The 24,577-nt window shown below is 40.8% G+C and overlaps 1 protein-coding gene across 1 annotated transcript; it reads right to left on the bottom strand.

Annotated features, from left to right (window-relative positions):
- Positions 1–2,250: 2,250 nt before the first annotated feature.
- Positions 2,251–22,092, bottom strand: GOT2 (glutamic-oxaloacetic transaminase 2). The gene is made up of 10 exons (XM_017649150.3): positions 21,899–22,092; positions 13,753–13,909; positions 12,083–12,211; positions 10,090–10,149; positions 9,377–9,538; positions 9,055–9,159; positions 7,920–8,070; positions 7,273–7,438; positions 4,491–4,641; positions 2,251–3,960 (listed from the first exon to the last, which is right to left on the bottom strand). The coding sequence occupies exons 1-10, from the start codon at positions 21,985–21,987 to the stop codon at positions 3,838–3,840; spliced, it is 1,293 nt and encodes a 430-aa protein (XP_017504639.1). The 5' UTR covers positions 21,988–22,092; the 3' UTR covers positions 2,251–3,837.
- Positions 22,093–24,577: the final 2,485 nt, after the last annotated feature.

Raw genomic sequence — 24,577 nt, forward strand, 5'->3', positions numbered from 1 at the left:
CTGGAAAAACTGCAATTTTACCCACAGTAACTAATCGCTTGTTGAAGGGCATCTGTTGTTTGCAGGTTTTTGAAACAAATAATAGTTTTATGAAGCTTTATGCATTTTACCATAAAATTCATCCTTTTAAAGTCTCCAATACAGTGGTTTTAGTATATTCAGAGTTTGCAGCCATCACCACTATATGATTTCAGGACATTGTCATCACTCTTGCCAAAATACCCTGTAACCATTAATAGTCACTTGCCTCCCCCAAGCCCTTGGCAACCTAACCTACTAAATGCTTTTATGGATTTTCCTATACTTAACATCCTATGGCAATAGATTCCTATCATACGTGATCTTTTGTCTGCCTTTATTCGTTTAGCATGTTATTTTCAAGGCTTTTTCATGTTGTAGCATATATCAATACTTAATTCCTTAAAAAAATTTTATTTTGGTATCATTAATCTACAATTACACCAGGAACATTGTTTACTAGGCTCCTCCCATCACCATACTTCATTTCTTCTTATTGCTGAATAATATTCCATTGTAAGTTATACATTTTGTTTATTCATTCATCAGTTGATTGGACATTTGTGTTGTTTCCACTTTTTGGCTATTGAGAATAATGCTATGAACATGTGTAAGATGTATGTATGAATGCATATTTTCATTTATTTTGGGTGTATACCCAGAATTATCAGATCAAATGGTAACTTTATATTTTACCTTTTGAGGAATTTGCCAGTTTTCCAAAGCAGTTGCACCATTTTACATTTCTACCAACTACCAACCCTCTTATGAGGGTGCCAATTTCTCCATCCTTGAGAAACCTTGTTATTGTCTGTCTTTTTGATAATAACATCCCAGCGGGTATGAAGAGATTCTCATTGTAGTTTTGATTTGCATTTCCCTACTAATGATGTTAGCATCTTTTCAAGTGCTTATTGGCCATTAATATGTCTTTTTTAGAGAAATGTCTATTCAGACCCTTCTTCCAGTTATTAATTGGGTTCTTTTTATTTATTGAGTTACTATCTTCTGGGTATAAATTCCTTGTCAGGTATGTGATTTGCAATACTATTCTCAACATTTAAGAGTATCATTTAAAAAAAGAAAAAGTTGGTCTTTCAGTTAATAGATGAAAACAAGTCATTCCTTCTTATGAAATATTTCCACAGCCTAGAAAGTGTAAAACAAAATCCTCAAGCTGTTTGTGAGCTGGACTTCAGTTGTTTAGATACAAGCCTGAGGCAGTTCTAACAGTTCCCAGTGGCTGGTCCACAGATCACCCTTGTCTGAATCACCTAGAGCTTTCTTATTCTTACTTAAAAACACAGATTTCCAAGCCTTATCTCAGACATCCTGAGTCACAATGCTAATATTAAAAAAAAAAAAAAAAAAGACTTGGGAGCAGTTCTACTTAAATTATAATGAAACAAAGGCTAAGACTATTCTTTCTGCATTAACTACTTTCTCCGTCAGGTGGAAAAACACAAATACCTTAGTATATTTGACTCTGAGTAGGAAACCAGGAAGGGGTGAAGGCAACGGTCTGAATTGCTGAGAAAAACATCAGGCTCACACCCCATATACCTGTTTATGGTGAGGAATGGGACTTAGTCCAGAATGAGCTGGCAATATATGTTTAAAAATAACAAGGTCAGCCGGGTGGTCAGCAGGTTTCCAGATGAGGTCTTGGCAGCCAACTTTCAACCATTCTAGTTTATACAAGACTTAAAATTTTGTTTCTCTTAATGTAGGCATTCAGTCCCTTTACGGTGCAGCTAATATTTACTGTTTTCCAAGATATTGCTTCAAAGACATCCAGTAAACCAGTCCATCCACTTTTCCTTTCACCACCTTGGTGTATCCAATAGCAATAGGAATGCAGAAGAGCCAAGGGTCAGAAATGACCCCACCACACACTGGAGTGAGGAGAAGCAAGAGGAAAGAACAAGTTGGGCCTGCTTTCCTCTCCCAACTGTCCTAACACTGAAGATGGCCTTTGGACCTGGCTCTTGCTCCTTTAGCCTGTCTGGGCAACAGCTGTCCCATCCTGAATGGCTCCTAGCACTGAGCAGAATAGGACAGAATAACCTTGTTCAGGACTGATGTCAAGGAGGTGCTGTCACTGGATGGTGGCTGACTTCATGCAAGAAGCTGCATACTAGCAATCTGTGGTTTGCATCTTGCTTGCAAAGCATTAAAAAAAAAATTGAATTAGTTGCCAATTTTTAAGCACCAATAGACCTCCCATAGAAATCAGGATTTCCATTTTATTTGAAAATTCAAGACTTGCAACCCTTGACTTTCATTCTCACAAGTGTCATTTGCATATCACTTAACACTAAAGATGAGGGTTCATCACCAGTCACCACCGTACACCCAGTTCACATCACTTTTTTACTTTACATTCACTGTCTATTATCTACTTGGTTCCTGTGGACATCTGAGGTTTCCATCTCCCTTCCATCTCTGCCTATATCCACAGGATCCTTTGAGGTACTCCACTGTCCCCCATGGTCCAAAGAATTATACACACATCTTCCACATTTTGGATGGGACAAACTGAATGGCAAGACAGAGGAAATGAAGATGTGGCTTCAGTTTGCATTTGGAACAGCTAACATATTTTCTGACTTATGGTCAGCAGGACATGACTCCGTATTTCTGGGATATACACCCACACCTACCTTTTCCTCCCACTGAAGGAAAAGTGTAACATAGCAGACAGTGGTTGGGTCTAGAGTAACTTTATTATAACTGAGAAACCAGGCTGCAGTTAAGTCTACATGATTAGAGCCAAGGGTGGTTATCCTTCCAAAGGGTGACGCCCAAGGCCAGCTGGCAGCACACAGAGGTTAAAACCAAAGCCCAGAATATCCTGTTTCCTGGTTCTACCCTGTGTTGCCCGACTCATGATGTGAGGGGACTGCACGACCTCTCTGAACAAAGTAAGAGGTCTGGCTGGGCAGAGGTAACATCCCAACAGGAGACATTCATTGAATATGCTGCTGAAATAAAGTGCAGTTATTACTCTCAGCTATTCTTTAATGACAAAGGTGAGGGTATGGGATGAGCAGTAAATTACATTCTTCGTTTTTCAAATAAGTCAGTCCTATAGGATGGGGGAATGGCCAATCAAGTAGTAGAACAGGATGAAATCTAGGCTGCTACATATCTTTGTGCCTAAGGAAAAGAACAGCAATTGTAAGGGAGGAGTGGAACATTAAAATGCCTGCAAGTATTAAAAAGGACAGCCTTCTTCGTTTTTTTCTTAAATACAACAGGAAACAGTATCTTTTATTTTCTTCACCACAGTGGCAGCAGACATGTTGGTTTCCACAAACACGATTTCTATAATAAGGTCTGCTGATAAGCTTGTTCAATCATGGGAGGACAAGCACAGGCTGGCTGTTAATGTTAGAACTAGGTCTTCTCACAAAGCTTCTAGAATGTGCTGTTTTCATGCTGGATCTACGGAGGTACCCCCAACACCATAATGTACTTCAGTTAAAGCTTCTGTAATCTTGCAATGGCATGATTGACAGGTTTTTTTGGGCTGTGTCTTTCTTGTACACGTAAACTCTTTTGGAAAAACTGGAGAAAAAAGGATGAGGGAGAGTTTGGTTTATAGCCACAAAGTTCCAGCCACCAGCCACAGATGCCTGTACTATTTCAATACAAGTTCTTTTCTGAGAAACATATTCAGTTGTTGAGTGTTAAGTACTGTGGGTTGAAGAAATGATCTGTTCATCACCATCCACCCTCCCTCTTCCTCTGTGTGAATCTCACAACAGCACAGGTTGCAAGTAGGAAGGTTGTCTCTGTTCCTTCTCATCAGGGAAATTACTTGGTGACCTGGTGTATGGCATGGGCAAGGTAGCCCACGTTGCCTGAGGTGACCCCTGCCACAGAGATACGGCCGTCCTTTGTCATGTAGATGGAAAAGTCCTTGGTCAGCCGCTCCACCTGCAGAGAGAAGAGTATGTGGGCACTTCCTGGTCTGGGAGATCTCCTTTCTGGCACTTTCTGGCATGGCACAATAGCCAACTACTAAAACAGAAAAATAACAGTTCTATTTCTCACTTAAACCCTATTCCCATTCCCAGAATTTGGTGTGCTAGCTTGGAGTGAAAGGAAAACAAAAGCTATTTTAAAGTAGGATGATGAATTCTGAGTTGTGAATAGGTAGAAAAAACCTTAGATTCAACATACATAGAAAATACATCTGGAATCCAGTTATGGAACAGCTAATTTCTCCCATCAACACTCACGTTCCTGCTTGTTCTGGTAGGTTTTCAAAGTAGCAGCAGTGGTCATAAAAATGAGGAACTGTTCCTCAGAAGTTTCCAACCTTATGCAGGATATAGACAGGTATAGGACTAGTTTGAAATAAAGCAAAATGAATGCTACACACTTTCTTTATGTAAAAGGACTCTAGAATGACTGTTTCTAGGGTAATCCTGAATAGGTAGGTGGAGAAACTGAAGGCCACTCACCTGTTCAGGCTTTAGTCCTGTGAAACAAAACATGCCAATCTGGTCGGTGATGTGCTGCCAATTGAGGGAGGAGCCCTCCTTCTTGAGGTTGGAGACCAGCTGAGTCCGCATGCTAATGATACGATCAGCCATGCCTTTTACCTCTTGCAACCTGTAAAAACACCCCTGATATGCAGCTCAGTTCTGGACAAGTACTGAGAGAAGCCATAGCTCACAGCACCTCACCTGCCTTGAGTAATCCCCTGTGTACCTTGATTCTTTGGCCTTGACTGAGTCATGCTGTATTGGTCTAGGAAGGAGGTTATTTTGTAACATACTGTTTTGATCAGGCAGCTACAGGAGTTAACATAATTGAATTATTAATAAAAATGAATGAATGACACTGTAACTCAGGTAGGCTAAAGATCTCCATTCGTTAGGCAGGGGGTAAAAGCTGTAGATTAAACAGTGAATTATGACGTTAATTTAACGTGCATGGCATAAACACTCCTGCTTTCACAATTAAGACATTACACTGGGAACCTACAAGGTGCCAAGCCTTGTGCTAGGCACAAGGAGATTGGGAGGCCTGAGAGGTGGTCCTTGCCTTTAAATCTTACATGGACAATGGGAGCAAACCTGTCAACGACCCGCGATGGAACAAGGCAGGTCAAGGTAAGAGCCGATGGAACAGTGCTGCGCTGAGGGGGTCCCAGGAAGAGAGGGTTGAGTCTCTCGGGTGGACTGGAGAAGGCAGCCCTCTGACTACACATGGCTCACTTGATTCCAGACACCACCTTTCCTTTCCTTACAATCTACCCATCCCATTCTAGTCCTTTGGCTCTGTAGGATATTCTTGTTGACTCTCACCGACTAGATGACTATAAAAACATTGTTTATCTCCCTGTTCTCATGCGTTCACTTTCCTATATGAAGATGCTATATACAGTTAGAACAGAGGTTACAAATTGCCAATTAAAGGTCAGAAAGAGTCTTAATCATGTTTTAATATTTGACTCAGTTAAACATTTTAAATTGGGCACTTGCACATAAATGCATGCATTTGTCCTCTCTTGAAAAATGAGGAGCTGGCAATACTTTGTGGTCACTGGCTGGAGCTGGAGTCCCTGGCCCCTTTAAGGATGGCATTTGATTTTAAATTTCGTGTAGTTTCATCTATCCAGCTCCATTCATTTTGGTGCTTCATGATCTGCTCCTGCCTTCCCAGGTTTGCTGCCTTCTCCATCCTCCTCACATTCAGTGTTTCTAACACAAATACCAGTTGGGACTTTGAAGCACACACTATACGATGCACATGCCTTTCCTCATGCACAGCCCTCTGTCTGTTTTTCCTTTCTCCTTCATTTCCCTTGAGGAAGAAAGTAACCTTCTCTCTTCAAGGCACATCTCAAATGCTACTGTCTTCTTTACATCCTCCCTGATTGTTTTTATTCCATTCTGTCTGTATTAGTGCCTTATGTGTACCTTTCTCACTACAGTATGAACTCCCCCAGGGAAGAGATGTCTTAGTCATCCAGCACAGTATCTGCCATCTTTGCACACTGTTGCCTTCCAGTGTGTATTGAGATGCACACATTGAAAAAATTAAATCTTGACAGCCATTAGGGAATATGGGAATATAAAAAAACACTTAAAAATAGCAAGTAAAAAAAAAAGGGTAGCATAATTCTAAGTGATAAAAACAAAACCAACCCTACGTATATGTATATAAGAGTATGGCAGATGGTATATTACAACAGTGGATAATAGTGGGCAAAGAAAAAAGCTGGGCTATGGTGACTGGAGTTATGGTTAATTTTTTTCCCTCCCCCAAACTTTCTGAAATGTACTCAGGCACTAATTTTATAATGAGAACAAACAAACAAACAAACTTAAAAAGTAGTCACTTTTTTGTTAAGCCTAGCACAAATCTATTGTACTGACAAGAACTATTCTGAGCAGAGGTTGGCAAACTTTCTATAAACAAATTGTAAATGTATTAGGTTTCATGGGCCATATGTTCTTTGTTACAACTACTGAATTCTACTGTTATGGCTGGAAAGCTGCCATACATAATTCACCAAGAAATGGGGGTGGCTGTATTCCAATAAAACTATTTACAAGAATAGGGGGCAGACTAGATTGACGAGTAGAACATGGGTTTGCCAACCCCTAATCTAGAGCCATGTTTTCTAAATTGTGTGTCATGACCCATTGATAGGTCATAACTTCAATGTAGCTGAATGCATTTGGCATTTAGAAAATATTTGATCTAGCACATGAAGCCTAAGGACAGACTTTTTACAACTGTTTCAGTTATATATACACATACAGGTAATGTGTATTAAGGGTCATGATGTAAAATATGTCTTATGTGGCTTGTGGTCAAAGGATGATTAATGTTAATTTACAACATGGGTGCCAACAGTCAGATGGTTCAGATAATAAAAACCAAAAATATGCACAAGTACCGTTCAATGGTAGCTATTGTTCAGATAGAACAGAAAATATGATGTTAAGAAAGTTTTCCTATGCAAGGCACTTCAATTTGAACTTAGAGTTAGGAGAAGACAAGTTTTACTTAACATGAAGATGATGGGTTAAAAGAAACTGCCATTTCTGAATTATGCTTCTAATATTTGTCTGAAAGTGCTAACAAAATACACATTCCTCTTTCCCTTCCTCTCCTTCCACATATGGAAACTGAGTGATTCTATAGGTCACTTGTTGCCAATTACAAATGAGCTCGAAAGGATTGCTGGTGGGAGAAGTGGAAGGCTGGGGAGTAGCAATGTGCCTTTACCATTGTTTCCGCAGATCAGGGCTGGTCAGAATGGTGGAGGCAATCCGGGCCCCATTGAGAGGAGGGTTGGAATACATGGGGCGGATCAAGATCTTCAACTGTGACTCCACCCTTTTGGCTTCATCTGCATCTTTGCAGACCACAGTGAAGGCTCCCACACGCTCACCTGCAAGACAGAATGGATCCTGTCTTCTAGTTCTCCTACATAAAACGCTAAAGCATATCATGACTAAATTTGCTACGCATCATCTGTTTCCATCAGAAGTGCTACAAAAACAACTCTTTGTTAGAAATAAAAAGTTTTCAACAACCAGAGGGGTGAATCTAGGTACAACATAGTCTGAATACTCAAGAGTGTTCAAAAATCTTTTTCTGTTGTATCTATTTTCTCCACTCATAGCACATTTGGTTTTAATAAGCAGTAATCAGTTTTCTCTGCTGGAGGAATTCTGGGACACTGAAGAAGATATGGCTAAGATCAGTAAAAAAAGTTCACTTTATGAGTCTACTTTTCCCTCTTTAGGTACAGAGGGACATGCACAACATACACACCCACACACATGCCAAACTGCACACCTTGTGGCATCCTCTCCCAGTATTTCTTCAGTTTCATCAGAACACATACCACGCTGGGTCCTTCAGCTTACCGTATAAGCCCATGTTCTTGGCATAAGATTGGCAGAGACAAACATTAATGCCCTGTTCAATGAAGTGGCGTACAGCCCAGGCATCCTTGTTACCATCACCACTGGCAAAGCCTTGGTAGGCCATATCAAAGAATGCAAAGAGATTGTTTTTCTGGGAAGGAAAAGAGAAGACGACAAAAGGTTAAGTGGTCCCTCTCCAAATGCCCCAGGTGGTTACCGGTGCCTATTGGAACCATGCCTGTCTCACACAGAGTCAACAGTTTTCTCCCCAGATGGTAGTTTGATGTTTAATTTTTTTAGAGTTAAGGTATTAACATGTGTTTTTGTACTTTGGTGGATATGGTCCTTCCAGAAGACATTAAGCAGAGTATTTTAATTTCAATCTGCCCAGAAAACTGGCAGGACAGGAAGCTCTTTCCAGGCTCACACAGTGCTGCGGGTAATTATTTTAGTCCAGTCAACACAGGACCTGCACCTGCCTTTTCTCTGGGTAACTCTTTTCTGCCAATGCAACTCTGGCAGACTCATCTTATACCCAGGGCTCATGGGACAGCCTCACTAGAATCATCTCATTTTGAAAGTGCTCTCTGAATGCTATTTGTCTTATTCTGTTTGCAGCTTAGGTTTGACAAAATGTGAAGAGAGGGAAAACCAAAAGAGTGAAAACGGGGACCAAGGCAACAGGAATATTTTCCTCCCTAGGAATTCAGACTAGTGCCTTCTCTGAGAGCAGTCCTTATGAATGATAAGGGTAGTGCTGAGGAAAGTGGCAAGAACAGGAAGGGACATGAAAAAGTGGATAAAGGATAAACAAGTAACCACTGACCACGGCAAATGTAGGCACCAACAGCAGACAGACAGCCCTGGGCCCTGGATGCCCACTGTCAGGCTGGACGCAGACAAGTTCTATCAGAATTTCCTATCCACTGAGGAGTAAAAATTATTTTCAAACGGTTCATGTGTCATCAATGACAGAACTGTTAAATGTGCAAATGAGGGGTCTTTCCCAGCAATTTAATGAGTGGAAATTCCATGCAGGTTCAGGGTTAATCAATTCTGTTAAGACTTTGCCGAGTTAAGCATCTAAAGCTAGTCACTAAACACAGCACTGTCACAGTCAGTTCACCCTCCTCACCTTCACCACTGTTGCCATTTCCTTCCACTGCTCAGGGCGAGGGTCCACTCCTGTGGGATTGTGCGCGCAGGCATGCAGAAGAAGAACGCTTTGCTGTGGCATTTTCTAAAGACAAATAACCAAGAGATTGCTTTTCAGTTTTAAAGGACATAATTCACCTGAAATGCCATAGGGTCACTATTATTTGATAGGTGACAGAGAAAACCCGAGGTCTGGGAATTAGCTAATCCTCAGTTTTAAGTAGGATCTGGGAGGTATCAAATCTCCACAAGGAGGTTTATTTCTCATTCCTTCACACCGCCTGTCCTAAAGCCACACTTACTGAAATGTCCTCCATGGCGCCTGTGTAGTCAAAGCCGCATGTCTTGGGGTCATAGTACCGATAACCATGTAGTTGCATGCCAGCGTCCCTGAAGATGGGTGTATGATTGCCCCAGGATGGTTTGGGCAGAAAGACATCTCGACTGAACTTAAAAAATCTTTGCTAAAAGACAGGATGAAAGGGAATGGAAAAATGAAGAAAGAAGCAGAAATAAAGTTGCTACATTTTGCTGAGAGGATTTTTTCTCTACTAAAACTCAGCTTCTATTATTAAGAGGCAATAATGATTCAGTAGCAAGGCTGGGTTGGAATCCAGGCTGACAATTATATTGGCTATGTATCCAAGACTTGTCTGGGTCTCTTTCTTCATTTATAAAATGGTGTTAACTGAACAACCTTCATGAAGCTTAAATGAGTTAAAATACAAAAGTTCCTAGTAACAGTATGTGCTCATTAAATTATATTTACTATTATTACAATATTATCCTATTAACCTTAACTCTATTATATTATCTTATAATATTGTAATAATATACTCCTTGTAATTTTTTCTAAGTACTTTCATTTCCTCCCCCAACTCCATTTATCAGAGACAGAAAATATTCAAACTGGAAAAAGGAAATCTACTTCTGGGTCAGCAAACACCTGTGCCATAGGAAACCCTTCAACTTAAAGACTATCATAGCTTTTTCCTGAAGGAGTTTCCAGACTCACCAGAAAACTGGCTCCAATCCTCAAGGCTCCAGTTCCAGAAATGGTCTGCACAGTGACATACTGAAGGAGAGACACTTATGGTCAGTGAGGTGCAACTATAGGCCCGCAACACAAAACCGAGGTCAAGTCCACAGAATGGCACTGCTTTGCAGTCAGTACCTGACCTTTTTCAGAAACTGAACACAACCGTTCCAAATGAATATTTGGAAACAAGAGAACAGTATTATTGCTTCATGTCCCCATCTGCTAAGAGACAGACTGACTCTCCTCATGGGTTCTCAAAAGACTGTCCCTTCAGCCTTCACACCTCAACTGATACAGCAGCTACTTCCTTACGGCCTATTATTAGTATCATGCCCTGTTACACGAGAAACTTTCAGGACACAGCTCCCTGCCCCATAAGAAAAAAGGGGTGATTCATACAGAGAAAAAAATGTACTAAGAATAGTCACTACATTAAAATATTACTCTAGAATTATACAAAATTGAATGACTTTATGAACACCAAAGTTTTTTTGAAAAGTCAGTCAATAGTGCATTAGAATAACATTACTACATTTTAAAGGATGTCTGCGAGGTTCTCTTCTGGGTTTCATAATCTGAAACTATTATCTTTTGGGTAGTGGGAAGATACCTGAGGTAAATCTATTTCTTAGAATTGGTCAACTTTTGGGGATAAGAAACCACAGGCTTTTTTTTAAGTCACCAAAGAAATTCAAGGTTCTGCAAAATATAAACCTATTGTCTGGACTGGAGAACAGTGGATTAAACACATGGGGTTAGGGGGACAGTGCCCAAATAACAAATTCTTCACTAAATAAAGTTTGTCTCTGCAAACTTTTGCATTGACAGAAATAACCTAACCACAGATCTGATAATATTAATGATTCAAAAAGGCACAGCAATTTATAAAGAACAAGCTGACATTACTTACTTTAAGATAGGTCTGTCTCATACTTGGTCATCATTGGCTAATATTAAGCAAAATTTACACAAAGATGTTCTCATGAGGGGTTAACAGGTGGTTGACAATATGGACACCAGTCAAACCATATTCTGTCCATGACTCATGATCGTTACTACATCATCTGGGGTGGAGGTTGTATGCCTTTGTCTTGCATTAATGAACTAATTAGTGGAGTTAGACCAGTCTTGGGAACATACTGTATTTATTCTGTCTTGGTGGCAGGTGGGGGGGGGAATGTTGGCTTGGTTTTGCTACACTGTGTGTTTTTCCCCAGACTTACCTAGAAAAATAAATATCTAAGCATACAAATGTACCCATTAGGAAACACATTTGTTTCAAAAGAAAGTTAACTATAATGCACATGATCCCACATGTCAGGTGGGCTGTCTTCTAACACAATTGCTGTGCCTGTGGTGCACACAGGAATGTGTAAAAAGCTTATTTCCAGTAACCTGTAGGAACATCTTTTTTCCACAATAAGAAGGAACTGGAGGAGACACCTAGGACATACTTGTGCTTCCCCTGCAGGCTGCATGATGCTCTCTTTCAATGTCCACACTGGCTGTGAAGAGGCAACAGAAGAGTGACAGTCTGGTTGCCACCCCAACAGTCACCTGTGGCTTGGTTCCTGTCTACTTCCTCATCTAAGCTGGAAGCTTAGAACATGAGGGTGCAGGCTAATTATAGACCCAAGACCAGCCATAGTCTGGCAGTTCTACAGCAGATTCAATATAAAATGAACACGAGCACACAAAGACTAACCGCAAAAGCAGTGTCAAATTCTCAGTCAACTTGTGACTCCATTGTCAGGACCACATTTTTGGAACTGGTGTTCTATGAAATCTTTTATTTAATTAGTGCTGATTTATTGTTTTAAGAAGAGATATTAGCAAAAGTATGGCCACCACAAAATAACTATCACACACAGTGATGTATCTTTTCTTATTGTTTAAATTATTTCAAAAATTTTTAGAACTGTTAAATGTAAAACTGACCCTGTATGATGCCAGAGTCTGCTTTGCTTACCCGGCCACTTTTCAACACTTCATTGTTCTCACCCAGGGCGAGCTCTGCAGATGCCTTACAAAATTCAGCCAGTCCCGCAATAGGAAGGTATTCTTTGTCCAGACTTTTTGCAGCAATCTGGGCCTCTGCCTAGGTAAGAGAAAATGTAACCATTTAGTTTCTTCTCCTGACCTGGAATTACCTTGATTAATATTTAATGCTTTATAAGCTAAATATTGGAAGTAAAGCTTTGTTTTTTATTTGGAGATACTGTCCAAGAAGAAGGGGAAGTAGAATACTTGATGTTTTATATTATAGAACAGAAATGTTTCAAAATTTTTTATCATTCTTAAGAGTTGGATTTTATGTGGATGGGTATACAGTGCCTCTTGGTTACCATTTAACATAAAATGGCATTTTTAGAATGTACATGAACAAGGTTTCAGAGCAATACTTAAAATGGATATGATAAAATCAAAGTAATAAAAAAGAAGTATTTCAGGGTATATGCCAGTCTAAGAACTTCAAAAGGTAAACAGTAATAGACATGTATCTTTATGCTTTGGAATCAGAGGCCTGGCTGTCCCTTACTAGCTGTGTGTTCTTGGGCAAATTATTAACCTTCCTCAGTCTCAGTTTCCTCATCTATTGAAAGGGGAACAACTGTTTCTGCAGCTCATGACTGAGGTGAAGTTGGTGACATAATGTAAAGAAGTGTGCAGTGGTATCCCAGCAGGCAGCAATAGCTAACACTTGCTGAATACTTTAGGCTGACATTACTGAGACCAAAAGCAATCCCTGTATGAACTGAGACCCAGAAGCTGGAAGTTTTTAGTGAGTTTCCTCATGACAATTGTTGAGTCCTTTTTCTACTCAAGAGAATCAGAGAAATGACACCTAATCCACGCTCCCATACATTCAGAAATTTCTTCTTTCAGTGGTACATGCAGTCCAGGCTCTATCACTACAGTGGCTCATGAAGGTCTAAGCCAGCCTGGTGCATGGTGTACAGCCCAGATGATTAGAGTTCTTTGCTCTCATGCAGAAGTGTTCTCTGTAACTTCCATTCACTGTGCCTGCTTCTGCTGTATGAATGACATGGTACCACCCCACTTTTGAAAATGACAAAGCAGCACATTCATATTTCATCAGAGGAGGTACAAGTGGAGATGGAACATTCTTTTAAAATATTTTTTCTAAGGGGTTTAGTTATATTATTTGAAGTTATAATGATAAGCAATGACTGCTAATAAAAATTTAACAAAAATAAAGAAAATTGTTCTACAGTTAGTAGGAAGAACAGAGCGTGCCTGTGTAGGACAGCTTTATTAAGGCAATCCAGATCAGAGAAATGGAAAATAACAGGGTAAGAGTATCCACAAAGGGCTATTCTTATCACCAAGAGGGCTATTTCTTGGCCCTTTTGTGTACCCTCAGGATTAAACACAACACTATGGCTGCTTTACAGACAGTCACAGAAGTTCAGTCTTGGAAAAGACCATGTAGTTCCAACCTCTCACTTTTACAGCCAAGGAGACTACAGCTCAGAAAACCTAAGTGATGCAAACAGTTGGTGCCAGAACTAGAACCCAGGCCTCCAGACTCCCAGGCCAGCACTCTTTTTGCTGTTCTCCAGGAGCTCCCTTCAGTTTATTCATCTGGATCAGGCAGGAGATGGATGCGAAGCTTACCTTCCGGACACTAGGGAGCACGTAAGGCTTTCCATTATCATCCCGGTAGGCGCCAACTCCCAGATTCATCTTTTTGCTGTTGGTATCTCTCTTAAAGGCTTCTGTGACTCCAAGGATGGGATCTGGAGGCCCCATCTCCACGTGGGCCCACCAAGAGCTGTAATGGGAAATACAAGATACCAGTCACAATATTTAGATTTCCATGGCCAAAGATGTCTCAGATCTGCTAAAAATCCATTTCAATAAATGTCTGCATGTAAGTACATAGGGAATAGCAACAGATACCAGTAATCCAAGAATGCGTAACACTTCAAAGCACCTTGCAAAAGACCAATGATTTCACTGCAGATGCAAATGCAGAAGCAGGAGGAGGGATACCCTAGTCATCTGGGGAAGGACAGGGTGCATGTGTAGGCTTTCAGAGCAGTCCAAGCCTGACCTGAATTCCTGGGCTAAGAATGTTTCAATTTGGCAGCGAGAAGTTGAGTGTGGTAAAAGATGAGACTAGAGAAAGTAAGCAAGGGCCATTGCAAAAGTGTTATGCGATACCCTCCCCTGCGTGGAACTTGGTTTTATCCTGTTCCCAAACTTTTTAAGGGCATAATTTAGAGAGCTGGTTAAAAATACAGGTTCCTGTGGCCCTTCGTGGATATAGTGGAAACATGTAGAATCATTGTTTTGTTTTTTGTTGTCTTTTTTTTTTTGAGTGGTGTGAATAGCCATGCATTTTTGGAGCCCATCTGGTAGCAAGGTGGGGTATTGAATACAGAGTGCTAAGGGTAGATACAGAAGGGTGACTAAAGAATCTGGTTCATTACCTGGCAAAAGAGAGAGATGAGGGCCTGAACCAGGGTAGGAGCAGCTGGTTAGAAAGGAAGACAGAAAATTGCTAGGTTCTTAGAAATTAAACATCAGCAGGAAGAACTGGATATAACACCCTACTGATTTCCTCACTACTTATTGCATTAAAATGGTAGACAATATTATTTTATATTTGTATGAGTGTCTTCATTTTACCTTAAAAACTATCTTTCACTGGTCTCAGGGATCACCTACTGATGCCCAGTGGATTTGCCCAACTGGGCCAGGTGAAGTGGGCTGCTGGGGAAAACACCTCAGCTCTCCTTGGCTTCCAGATTGAACCCCAAAAGGCAACAGAAATTTAAATAATACTGCTTCTCTGGTTTGTAACCCATGCCCTACTAAAATGGGGTTTTGCTTTCACTTATGGCTAATAAGCTAGTCTCCCTTAGTAGCAATGACTGAATTTGGTTTTACGATCTGAACATTCAGTGGTCTCTGTAAGTGGATAGCAGAGATCTAGTCTCTGTTGTGTGAGAGATGACAGATAATCTGGTTTGTTTGCCTTAGTCTATCTGGAGCATAAATCAGGAGTTTTGTAGCTTTTTTGAGTGCATGTTTACTCTTGACATGTGGCTAAAGTTATAAATTTGAAGACCCATAGGCTCTCCATGTCAGTAATTCAGAAAGGTTTTTTGTTTTGGTCTTGTCTCTGAGTGTTTGAAAGTGAAATGTTTTCCATGGCTGGAGGGTACCTATTGATAAATTAGGTTATAAAAAACTCAAAGGCATTCTGTTCTGATTGTACTTTAAATGAGCTAGAGTTAAAATTTTTTTCTTAAAGAAATCAACTCAGAAATGTTTACAAAATGCATGTTCATATAAGGTAAATTTTTGATAAATGAGACCAGTTTATGTTGATTTAATACAAATATCTATATTTTCATTTATGTATGTCAAATATAACAAAAGAATGCATTTTATTCTATGTGGGTTTGTTTTTCCTAAATCTATACTGCTTTACTGGTAAAATAAGCTAACATTACTTCTGCATGTTTAAAATTATGAAAAATATAAACTTGTGTTCAACTAATTATTCTGATAAATTTTAAATTTCAACAGTAATTATATATACTTATTCTCTTATTAACAGGCTACAATTTTTTTAGAACAGTTGTTTAGATTTACAGAAAATAGAGCAGATAGTACATAGTTCCCATTTACCTACTCCCCCTCATTTCTTAACATTTTAATATTATTAGGCACATTTCTTTAGTTTTCACTTAATGTCTTATTTCTGTTCCAGGGTTTCATCTAGGACACATTATATTTTCTTGTCATATTTCCTAGGCTCCTCTTGGATATAACAGTTTAGGCATTCCTTGTTTCTGATGACTCTGGCAGTTCTGGGGAGTACTGGTCAACAATAGGACACCCCCCCGCCATTTGACCTTGTCTGATATTTTTCTCAAGATCAGACTGGGTTTTTGGGTGAATAGTAATTTTACTTTGTAATATGTCAGCTTGAAGACAATTGCCAAGATCTTTAAGTAACTTCAAATCTTAGACTCATTGAACTATGAGTTAGTTAACAGATTCAATTAATCATTGGATACTTAGATAATTTCTAAGACAGGATACAGACACATTGATTACTAAGCATAATTTAATATGTATATACTTTTCTTATTTTTAGATACTCTAATGGGCGATAGCTTTGAGTTATTTTAGGGAACATATTCTTTGTTGCTATTCTAAGAAAGTATAAAAAGGGAAGTATGTGTGGCTGTAGAGGTTGTACTATGTGTATCCATGAGTTTTACTAGTCTGCCAAAATGCTTGTGTAGGGCTGACATCAATGCCATCCCCTTTCATTTTTTTCCTGTGAAATGGAAGTTACTTCGGCTAAAAGTTATAGTTAATGAATGTTTGAGACTATACTAGGATCAATAGTTGAGCCTATACAAGGATCCACAGTAACAGAGAAATATAATTCTGTACATGTTTTTATTTTTCAAGGAAAAAAGAGTTGTATTGTCCTAAAGTAGTAGTTCTGAAACATTTTGGTCTTTGGATCCATTTATACTCTTAAAACTTACTGAAGACCCCAAATAGCTCTTATTTATGTGGGGAATAACAACCAATATTTACTATATCAGAAATTAAAACTGAGAAATCTATATACTGTCCTAAAGTATCAGTTTGGTCCAAATATGAAAAGGCATATTAGGATAAAACTTGGAAAGTGAACTTTGCCTTAATTTATAATAACAGTCCAAAAAGAAGCTATGAAACATATCAACAATTTAAAAAAGTTTGCTGTATTTTGTTTGGTTTACTAATTAATAACTTTCCCTACAATACAAAAGGTTATGTTTTACCTTCTGTGTAATCTGCCTAAATAGTGAGGACTTTGTGTTTTACCAGAATACTTCTCTATGCTTTATGCTGATTCTTTTATGTCCTTGATTATTTAAGGAAAAAAAAAAACCCACACAGTTTCTCATCTTGTAGAGAGCTAGGGTTCTTTACAATTGCATTGTATGTTTTATTTTAATGTTTTACTGGCATTTCATTAACTAGGTAAGGAATGATTATTTCTCAGGAATATTCTTAGTCTTATCTTAGTCAATTGACCAAACATCATCTAACAACTTTTTGGATTTGGTCTTCCTGAAATTGAATTCCAAAAAAAAAAATCCAGTTTTTCACCTAAAACTATCTTTGAGATTTCCAAGAAGGCATCTGAGAAGCATCATCTATTTTTCCAATAAACACTTTCTTGGCAGCAGGCTGCATTAAGGTACCAAACCAAGGTTTTAGCTCATGGTAAATTACTGTTTGAGAAAAGATTATTCTATCCCTTTTCTTCAGGGGAAATAAGCAAGAAGCTTTTTACACAGTTTCCTATTATAAAAAACAGAGTCTTTATGATCTCGTAGATCTGTTATTATTGAGAACCTGCTATGTGCTAAGAGCTGGGAACATAAAGAGGAGTACAATTTCTCACCACCAGATTAGGCCAGTGGAGTGACTAGGGGGAAACAATGCAGACTGAGGGGTGGTGGGATGATGTACAGTGATAATGACAGGCTCAGGGCACAGAATATTATTTATGGGAGCCCTGAGGAGAGGATCTAATAAACTGGGGAAAGGCTTAGGAAGGTTGCCAGGAGGAGGCGACTTACGAGCTGAGTGCTAAGGATGAGAGGAAAGAAAAGGTATTCCAAGTAGAGATGTGAGAATAAGTAGAAAATGGAAGCTCGGGAAGTGAGGTTCCAAATTACTTATGAGGTAAAATAGCCCAAGTTCTCTTAGTAATATCAGTTATACAATCTGAACCAATCAAATGTTATGGCACGGCACAAAGTTCTCTGTGCTCACCACGCTGACCAGCTCACTCAATTGTTTCACTAGAATTTTTCTAAAAATGGTTCTCTTGTTGAATGTGTGGCCAGTCAGCACTCATATATCTCACTGAATGGCTCAACATGTCAGTACAGAGTTAAATTTATGCTCTCCTGACAAGTTGAAAACTGCCGTAGTCTCAATAGGCGTAATTGCTATGTACAGTTAATTCTCTATTATTGAAGGGCACGTTATTCCATTTTTGGATTTCCTAGGCTTTTACTTATTAGCTTGCCTTGGGCAATGTCAGTATTGTGCAAACTTCGTGGTGGATTCAAATAACAGTTCAGCCACCTCCCAGCTTGGGTGGGCATGGGCAAGTCATGCCTTTTCCAAAGCTCAAGTTTCCTTATTTGTAAAAAGGGGCATAACAGTACCTATCTCACAGGGTTGTTAAAAGGATGAAGGGAGTTATTAAATACAAAACACCCAGATCCTGCACATAGTGAGTGCCCAATGTTAGTTGGTATCATTGTTACTAAATTATTACTACCATCCTTTTATTTATAACGCTGGAATGGAGCCTGGTGAGGCAAGTGTGTAGAGAATTCAAGGAGCATATGGTCATAAGACTTTCTGACCAAATGCAGGTCTTTCCTGATTTTTAATCATTACTACTTAGTTTTTTCTACAGCCTGCTTGATTGTTGCAATATCTCAGCCATAGTGAGAAACAGATACCCTGAAGCAACGTCTGACATGGGCCTACAGTTTCCTTTATATCCTACCCTTAATTCAGACCCTGAAAACATGTAGCCACCTGCCTATCTACATCACTGTCATTAACTGATGAGCAAAAGGAATATTTTGAATGTCAAAGACCTATTATAGAAAATTTCCAGCAAGCAATTTTCATTTTTAAAAAATGGTGGTTGTCTCTATGGCTTTCAATCAATGATGACAGAATCTCTGCTTTGAACCAGAAGGGCAGAAGGCACCATTCTTGTTAAGTGGAGTGAAAAGCACCTACTTGTCAAGTTCTTTACAAAGTTTGTCCAGCAGAGAAATTGTCTTAGAAACCAAAACTTGAGTCTCCTGGCAGAGTCTTTCTGACAGAGTGGCTTTTTAAAGAAGAATTCTACAATCAATTTCAAACTACTGAGTCTTATATAATTCTAATACAGGAGTAGGGATAGTCAATTTGATTAGTCCTACACGAGTAATCATGTGTAGGTCTTCTGTGCCCTTCATTATTCCATTTGTTAAAAGGGTAAAGACTCTATCTCCATGCTGTGTGAACTCTGATGTTTTTAAGAGATGGTACTAGATGAAAACAAGAGTGTTCTTGGGATAAAACTGATACTGATAACCTGTGGCCTATAAAGTGATGCTTATCAATGTACTTTGGATGTAAGCAAAGCCTCAGCCATTGAGCAATATTAACCAGCCAACCAAAAGATGTTGAGTACAAAGTATTCAGGCAAGCAATTTTAAATTCAAATGCCCTGCACTTGAAATTTCCCCAGGAGCCTATCTAGTGCTATATAGTTTTAAAATGCTTTCCCTCACATTCTTATTTTAAATGGGAAGTTAATTAACTTGCTTATGATTACAGAGCTAAAAATGGCAAATACTGCAGTTGTGATCTTCTAACTGCTGGTTATTGTACCACTATTGCATGCTGCCTTACTGAAGGGTATCATGATGCTCCTTCAGTTATTTCACTAAAAATCAAAATGATACAACTAGAATTGAACAATTAAGAACAGGTCATTATAAATCAAAATATGTTAGCATATTTTCCTTTCTTCATTGAAAGTTTTGTGTTTCCTGTGACTATGTCTGATTTCAGGTCACAATGATAGTACACTTTGACAAAAGGTTAAATTTTTAGTGCTTTCTGCTTAAAAAAATGCAGCTAAATCAAACATTCCAACTTAAGAAAGTTTCATTTTAAAGACCCAAATAACGGAAGTTAAGTATTTCATAAGATAAATCTTCGAATTTATTTGAAATGTTTTCCAATTTTACCCTTTGGCTTCAGGTAAAGATCATTTCTACAGTCTCAAGGGTGAAGATTCTCATTTCCTCATTGTCTGAACAGGTAACAGTCATTGCCAGATGTGGAAGAACCTGGTTCTATCACCCAATCATGTATCATTGTTTAAACCTGAATAGTACTTCCTCAACTGCAGGTGCTGAAATATTTTAGGTTTTTATTTTTTTGTACACATTTTGCACCACTTTGGTTCCCCTATTCATTCACATTTTAATCTAGGATACAATACTAAAATGTCACATTTGTTTCTGTTGTGTTAGTTTAAAAATCCAGGCTTAAAATAAAAAGTCTACATGAAAGACATGCCAGCCACGGTTTAAGTGCTAAAATCTAACAGTGAACAAAGTAGACAAGGTCTCTGCTTTTCTGAAATTTACATCTTAGTGCGGAAAAGACAGAAAAGAAAAATTAGGCTCTCAAATTCAATGACTAAAAGGCTACACCCATAGGGATTTTCACCAAGCACTTCCACGTAGAGCTACAGTTCACCCAGTCAAATCCACAAAATAAGATTACTTTAAAATTACTATAATGGTTTAACAGACTTCCTCTTACCCATTATTTTAGGCATCCCTTTCTGTTCTCCAGTTTTGCTGCATAAATGATAATCCCTCCCTAATTCCAGTCCACTATGTAGGCTGACCTAAAGGGCACATCTTGACAAGGCACCAAGAAGGAACCAAATCAGGGAGAGAATCAAGTGTGAGAAAGCCTAAGCAAAACTGTACTGCCAAGAGTGTAGGACTTTAAAAAGGACAAACTGTTCTGTTGGACATTATGCATACAATCCAATCAAAGGCCAACAGGCACTCAACTCCTTAACTACAAGGAGCAAGGCCAATGCTTTGCTCCTTGTAGTGAATATCTGCGTGGGGATGATTTGGAGACTCGGTTCCTCATTAGGTAGTACTAAAGATATTGTCCCAAATCGGCTTCCTGAGTGAATTAATCGCCAGGCTCTGGTCTCCGCTGAGAAAGAATTACTAACTCGTTTCAGGCCCCGTTTTTTCTCTGCAACACTTGGCACGCAGTTTGAAACGGTACATTTGTAATTTTTTGAGCGACACCTGTCCCTTCCTCCGTCTTGTTCACGGCTGTACGTCCTATCACAAGCATCTGGCCCAGAGAAACTGGGATGACGTTTACTAAATAAAACAGCAGAGCTAGATGGAGGGGAAGAAAAGCGACTTCCCTCCAGGTAGACGGCCTATGGGCTTGAAAAGAAAAAAGGAGGTGCACCTCGACCCCTCTCCGTCTAAGCCCAAACGGCCCGGGGGTTACCGGCGACTCAGGCGGTAAATCAGGTTAGGATAACGCCGTTCGCCAAGGTCATGGGATGCCAAGAGGAAAGCCAGGCCCGAAAGCCAAAGCCTCGAGAACCTTCCTCTGTGCTTCCTTCCCGCGGGCACAGCCACGGCAGCCAGGTGCCAACTTGCCAACGCCCCTAAGCCCGAAGGTGGCTGCCACAGGTGCGCACGACCTGGCCCCAGGGCAGTGCGTCAAGGACACACGCGCTCCCCGGCGCCGCGGCCTATCGGCGCGAGGTGGTCCTGGAGCTGCAGCCAATCGACGCGAGGCCGGCCCGGCCCTGCTGTGCGGCCGCCCGCGTGCTCTCCCCTGGCCCCCTACCCCGACTCCCACCGCGCCCAAGCTGCATCTCGGGAGTCCCCAGCCTTGAAGGCGAGTCCGGGTGCCGTGGAGGGCCACACCTCCTAACCCAGGGGAACTCGTTGGCACGCTCTCACGATCCTGGGGGCAGTAGAGGGCAGGGACGTAGGACCCTGAGGGTCAGTAAGAATGCGGACGCTTAGTCCTCAGTCCCCCAGGGAAACCCAGCTGGTGTGAGAGTGTGTGTGTCGCGGTGCGGGGATAGATGTCCTGGAGCGCCTGCAGCTCGGCTGGGCAGGCCCATGGTCCCGGCTACGTCTCTCTTGATTACCTGGCTCTGGCAGAAGCCACAGCAGCGAGGCCTGGGTGGCAAGCAGTTGCGACCCCGCAGAGGACGCGGCCGGAGTGCAGCAGGGCCATGGTGGGCGGCAGGAGGGCGGTGGGCAGCTGTAGGACGGAGCGGAGGGACGGCGCGCGCAGGCACGAAGGCGGGCTCCTGCTGAAGGTAAGAACAGCGACTTCCCCGGGCGAGGCTAGAGCGGCTTTACGCCAGGCCCGAACCTCGTCACAGCGTACCCTGGCGGCCGGAGTGGCGCGGGGCTCTCCCCGCGAAGAGGTTGGGTCCGCCCGCCCAAGGCTGCACCGCGCGCAGCACGGGGTCTCGGAAACCGGGGACACGCTGTGCCGCCCGCAGCGCTTGGGACACTTAATTCATTTAATCACTACGGGCTGGACCGAAGAGGTAGCGGCTATTATGTCAGTTTCAAAAGATAGGAAAATGTAGGCTGATGTAGGTGAAGTAATTTGCCTAAAGCCATGCTGCCTATAACCAAGGTGACCGACCCTACATCTTAAGCTGGAGTTTTCCTTAATAAGCGCAAATCTCCTCACCTTACTGAATAATGTTTACTCATTCTTGTTGTAAAGAAGTTAACTTGTCTGTTTTGTAAGGCATTTGTGAGGATTCAGTGAGATTAGCCTATTATGTCTAAAAATAGGGCCTGTTTAGTAAGCACAAAGTAACTCCTGGTTTGACTTGTGTTTGTTAAACCCTTGCACTTGTGTGTGGATGGGAATTAATCACTATTTAAAGGAAAAAGCTGAATTTGAGATCCCAGAAGCTGAATAATCCGAACAAGTCCACTCTAAACAACTGCTGTTTCTCCAGCTCTCTCCTCTAAAACTCTTGCCCATTTAATTTGTCCTCTGTGGCATAATATTGCCTGAATGAGTAAGTCCAGGTGCCCATTCGAGGCCCTTCCCAGTTCAGCCCCAACTTACTGTCTCAGACTCATGTGCTCTCTTTCTGGACCTCAATCTGTGTTCCCACAAACCACGACTTTCTATCCCACTCCTGGGTTAGTCTTCTACAGCTTCTCTAACAAATCACCACCAACTGGATGGTTTAAAACAACAGAAATGTATTCTTTCACAGTTCTGGAGTCTAGAAGCCTAAAATCAAGGTGTTGGCTGGGTTTGTTCCTTCTGGAGTCTCAGAGACAATATGTTCTGTTGGTAGTTAGACATAGCAGGGGTGGGGGAAGGAAGGGAGGCAGGCCACTCCGTATTGGCCCAGTCTTGGCTCAGTCTCTGCTCAGAGACCATCCACTTTTGCAGTTCTGCACAAACTGATAAGCCAAAGATATAGGTCATTGGGACCTTCCTGATTTTAGAGCATATGCACTTAAGAAAGACTTTGTTGCTAATGATCCCAAGGCCATCATAATATTATTATATCATTTACGTTATGTTTTTGGCCCCATCGTGGGTTTCTCTTAGATGTTCGTGTGAAAAATGATGAACACAAACTTGTGCAAAGAAGCTAAAGGGAAGGGAACATGATGATCCAAAAGATGGTGTGAGAATGACTAAGTCTAAGGAAAGAAACCAAATAAACTCCCATAATAGACAATGTAACCCAGCCAATGGCTACCCACCTTCAGGGTCAGCCTGCTCCTTTGTCTCTGGAGCTTACTTTCCTTTGGTTTTGCTAAACAAAACCCCCTGCAGCTTTAACTCTCAATTGCGTCTCCCAACTGAATTATTCCTTTGAGAAGACAGGACAAGAACTGGAATTCCGCCATCCACCACCCTGTAACAGTTCCATGCCTCTCTCCTAACATCTGGCAGTTGCCAGCTATCCTTGACAATTCCTTGGCTTGTAGACACGTCACTTGAATCTGCCTCCATCTTCCTGTCGCATTTCTCCTTGGGTATGTCTCTGTGCCTCTTCTCTTCTAAGGACACCAGTCATATAGGATTAGGGCCCACCTTAATGGTTTCGCCTTCACTTGATTATATCTGCAAAGACCCAGCTTGCAGATAAATCACAATCACATGTACCTGGGCTTAGAACTTGAAGATATCTCTTTGGAGAATGCATTTCAACCCATAACAATCAGTCTCCCCCAAGAACCAGCAATTATACTTCTAGGTATGGACTCTAGAGACCTCACACACGTGTAAGGATGTCAGTGAAACATTGGTTATAAGAAAATAGGGAAACGGGTGTGCTCCTGCCATCCCATGATGGATCACTACAGAGCTACTGACATGAATGAACTCAATTTATAAGTATCAACATGGATGGTCCCCAGAGACACTTAGAAAAGTTGCAAAACCATAGCAATAATTTGGCACCATTTAGATAAAGTTTTTAAATGCACAAAACCATACCATACATTCATTCACAAATATATGTGAAAGTTTGAAACGGTACACCAAGAATACAGGTCAGGAGAGCACAAGAGGGCATTTGCCCTTCTGGAGGGAATGACACAACTTCGGAGGCATGTATGTGCCCTTGGGTGATTGTGTTTGAATACAACCTTGTGTTTTGCATTTGTGTACATATGTAGAAGTCGTGAGTGGTGTGTGTCTCTGTACAGATGTCTCTGTGTGTCCCTGTTTGTGTGCAGGTATTAAGTATATGGGAGTGGTAGGGGGTGGATGTGTGCCAGCTTCCAAAACCATCAGATGAGAGTCCTGTGGCTTCCTGTTCCTGAAGAGG

This window comes from Manis javanica, chromosome 17, assembly GCF_040802235.1.
Source record: "Manis javanica isolate MJ-LG chromosome 17, MJ_LKY, whole genome shotgun sequence".
Taxonomy (NCBI): Eukaryota; Metazoa; Chordata; class Mammalia; order Pholidota; family Manidae; genus Manis; species Manis javanica.

What these genes read in the sequence shown, in the direction of transcription:
- GOT2 (XM_017649150.3), bottom strand. Translation starts at nt 21,987, where the DNA reads ATGGCCCTGCTGCACTCCGGCCGCGTCCTCTGCGGGGTCGCAACTGCT. An exon ending in AAATGGCAACAGTGGTGAAG is followed by an intron (nt 8,071 to 9,054) that starts GTGAGGAGGGTG and finishes TTTCCTTCCCAG; the next exon opens with AAAAACAATCTCTTTGCATT. An exon ending in CAGGACTAAAGCCTGAACAG is followed by an intron (nt 3,961 to 4,490) that starts GTGAGTGGCCTT and finishes TTCTCTCTGCAG; the next exon opens with GTGGAGCGGCTGACCAAGGA.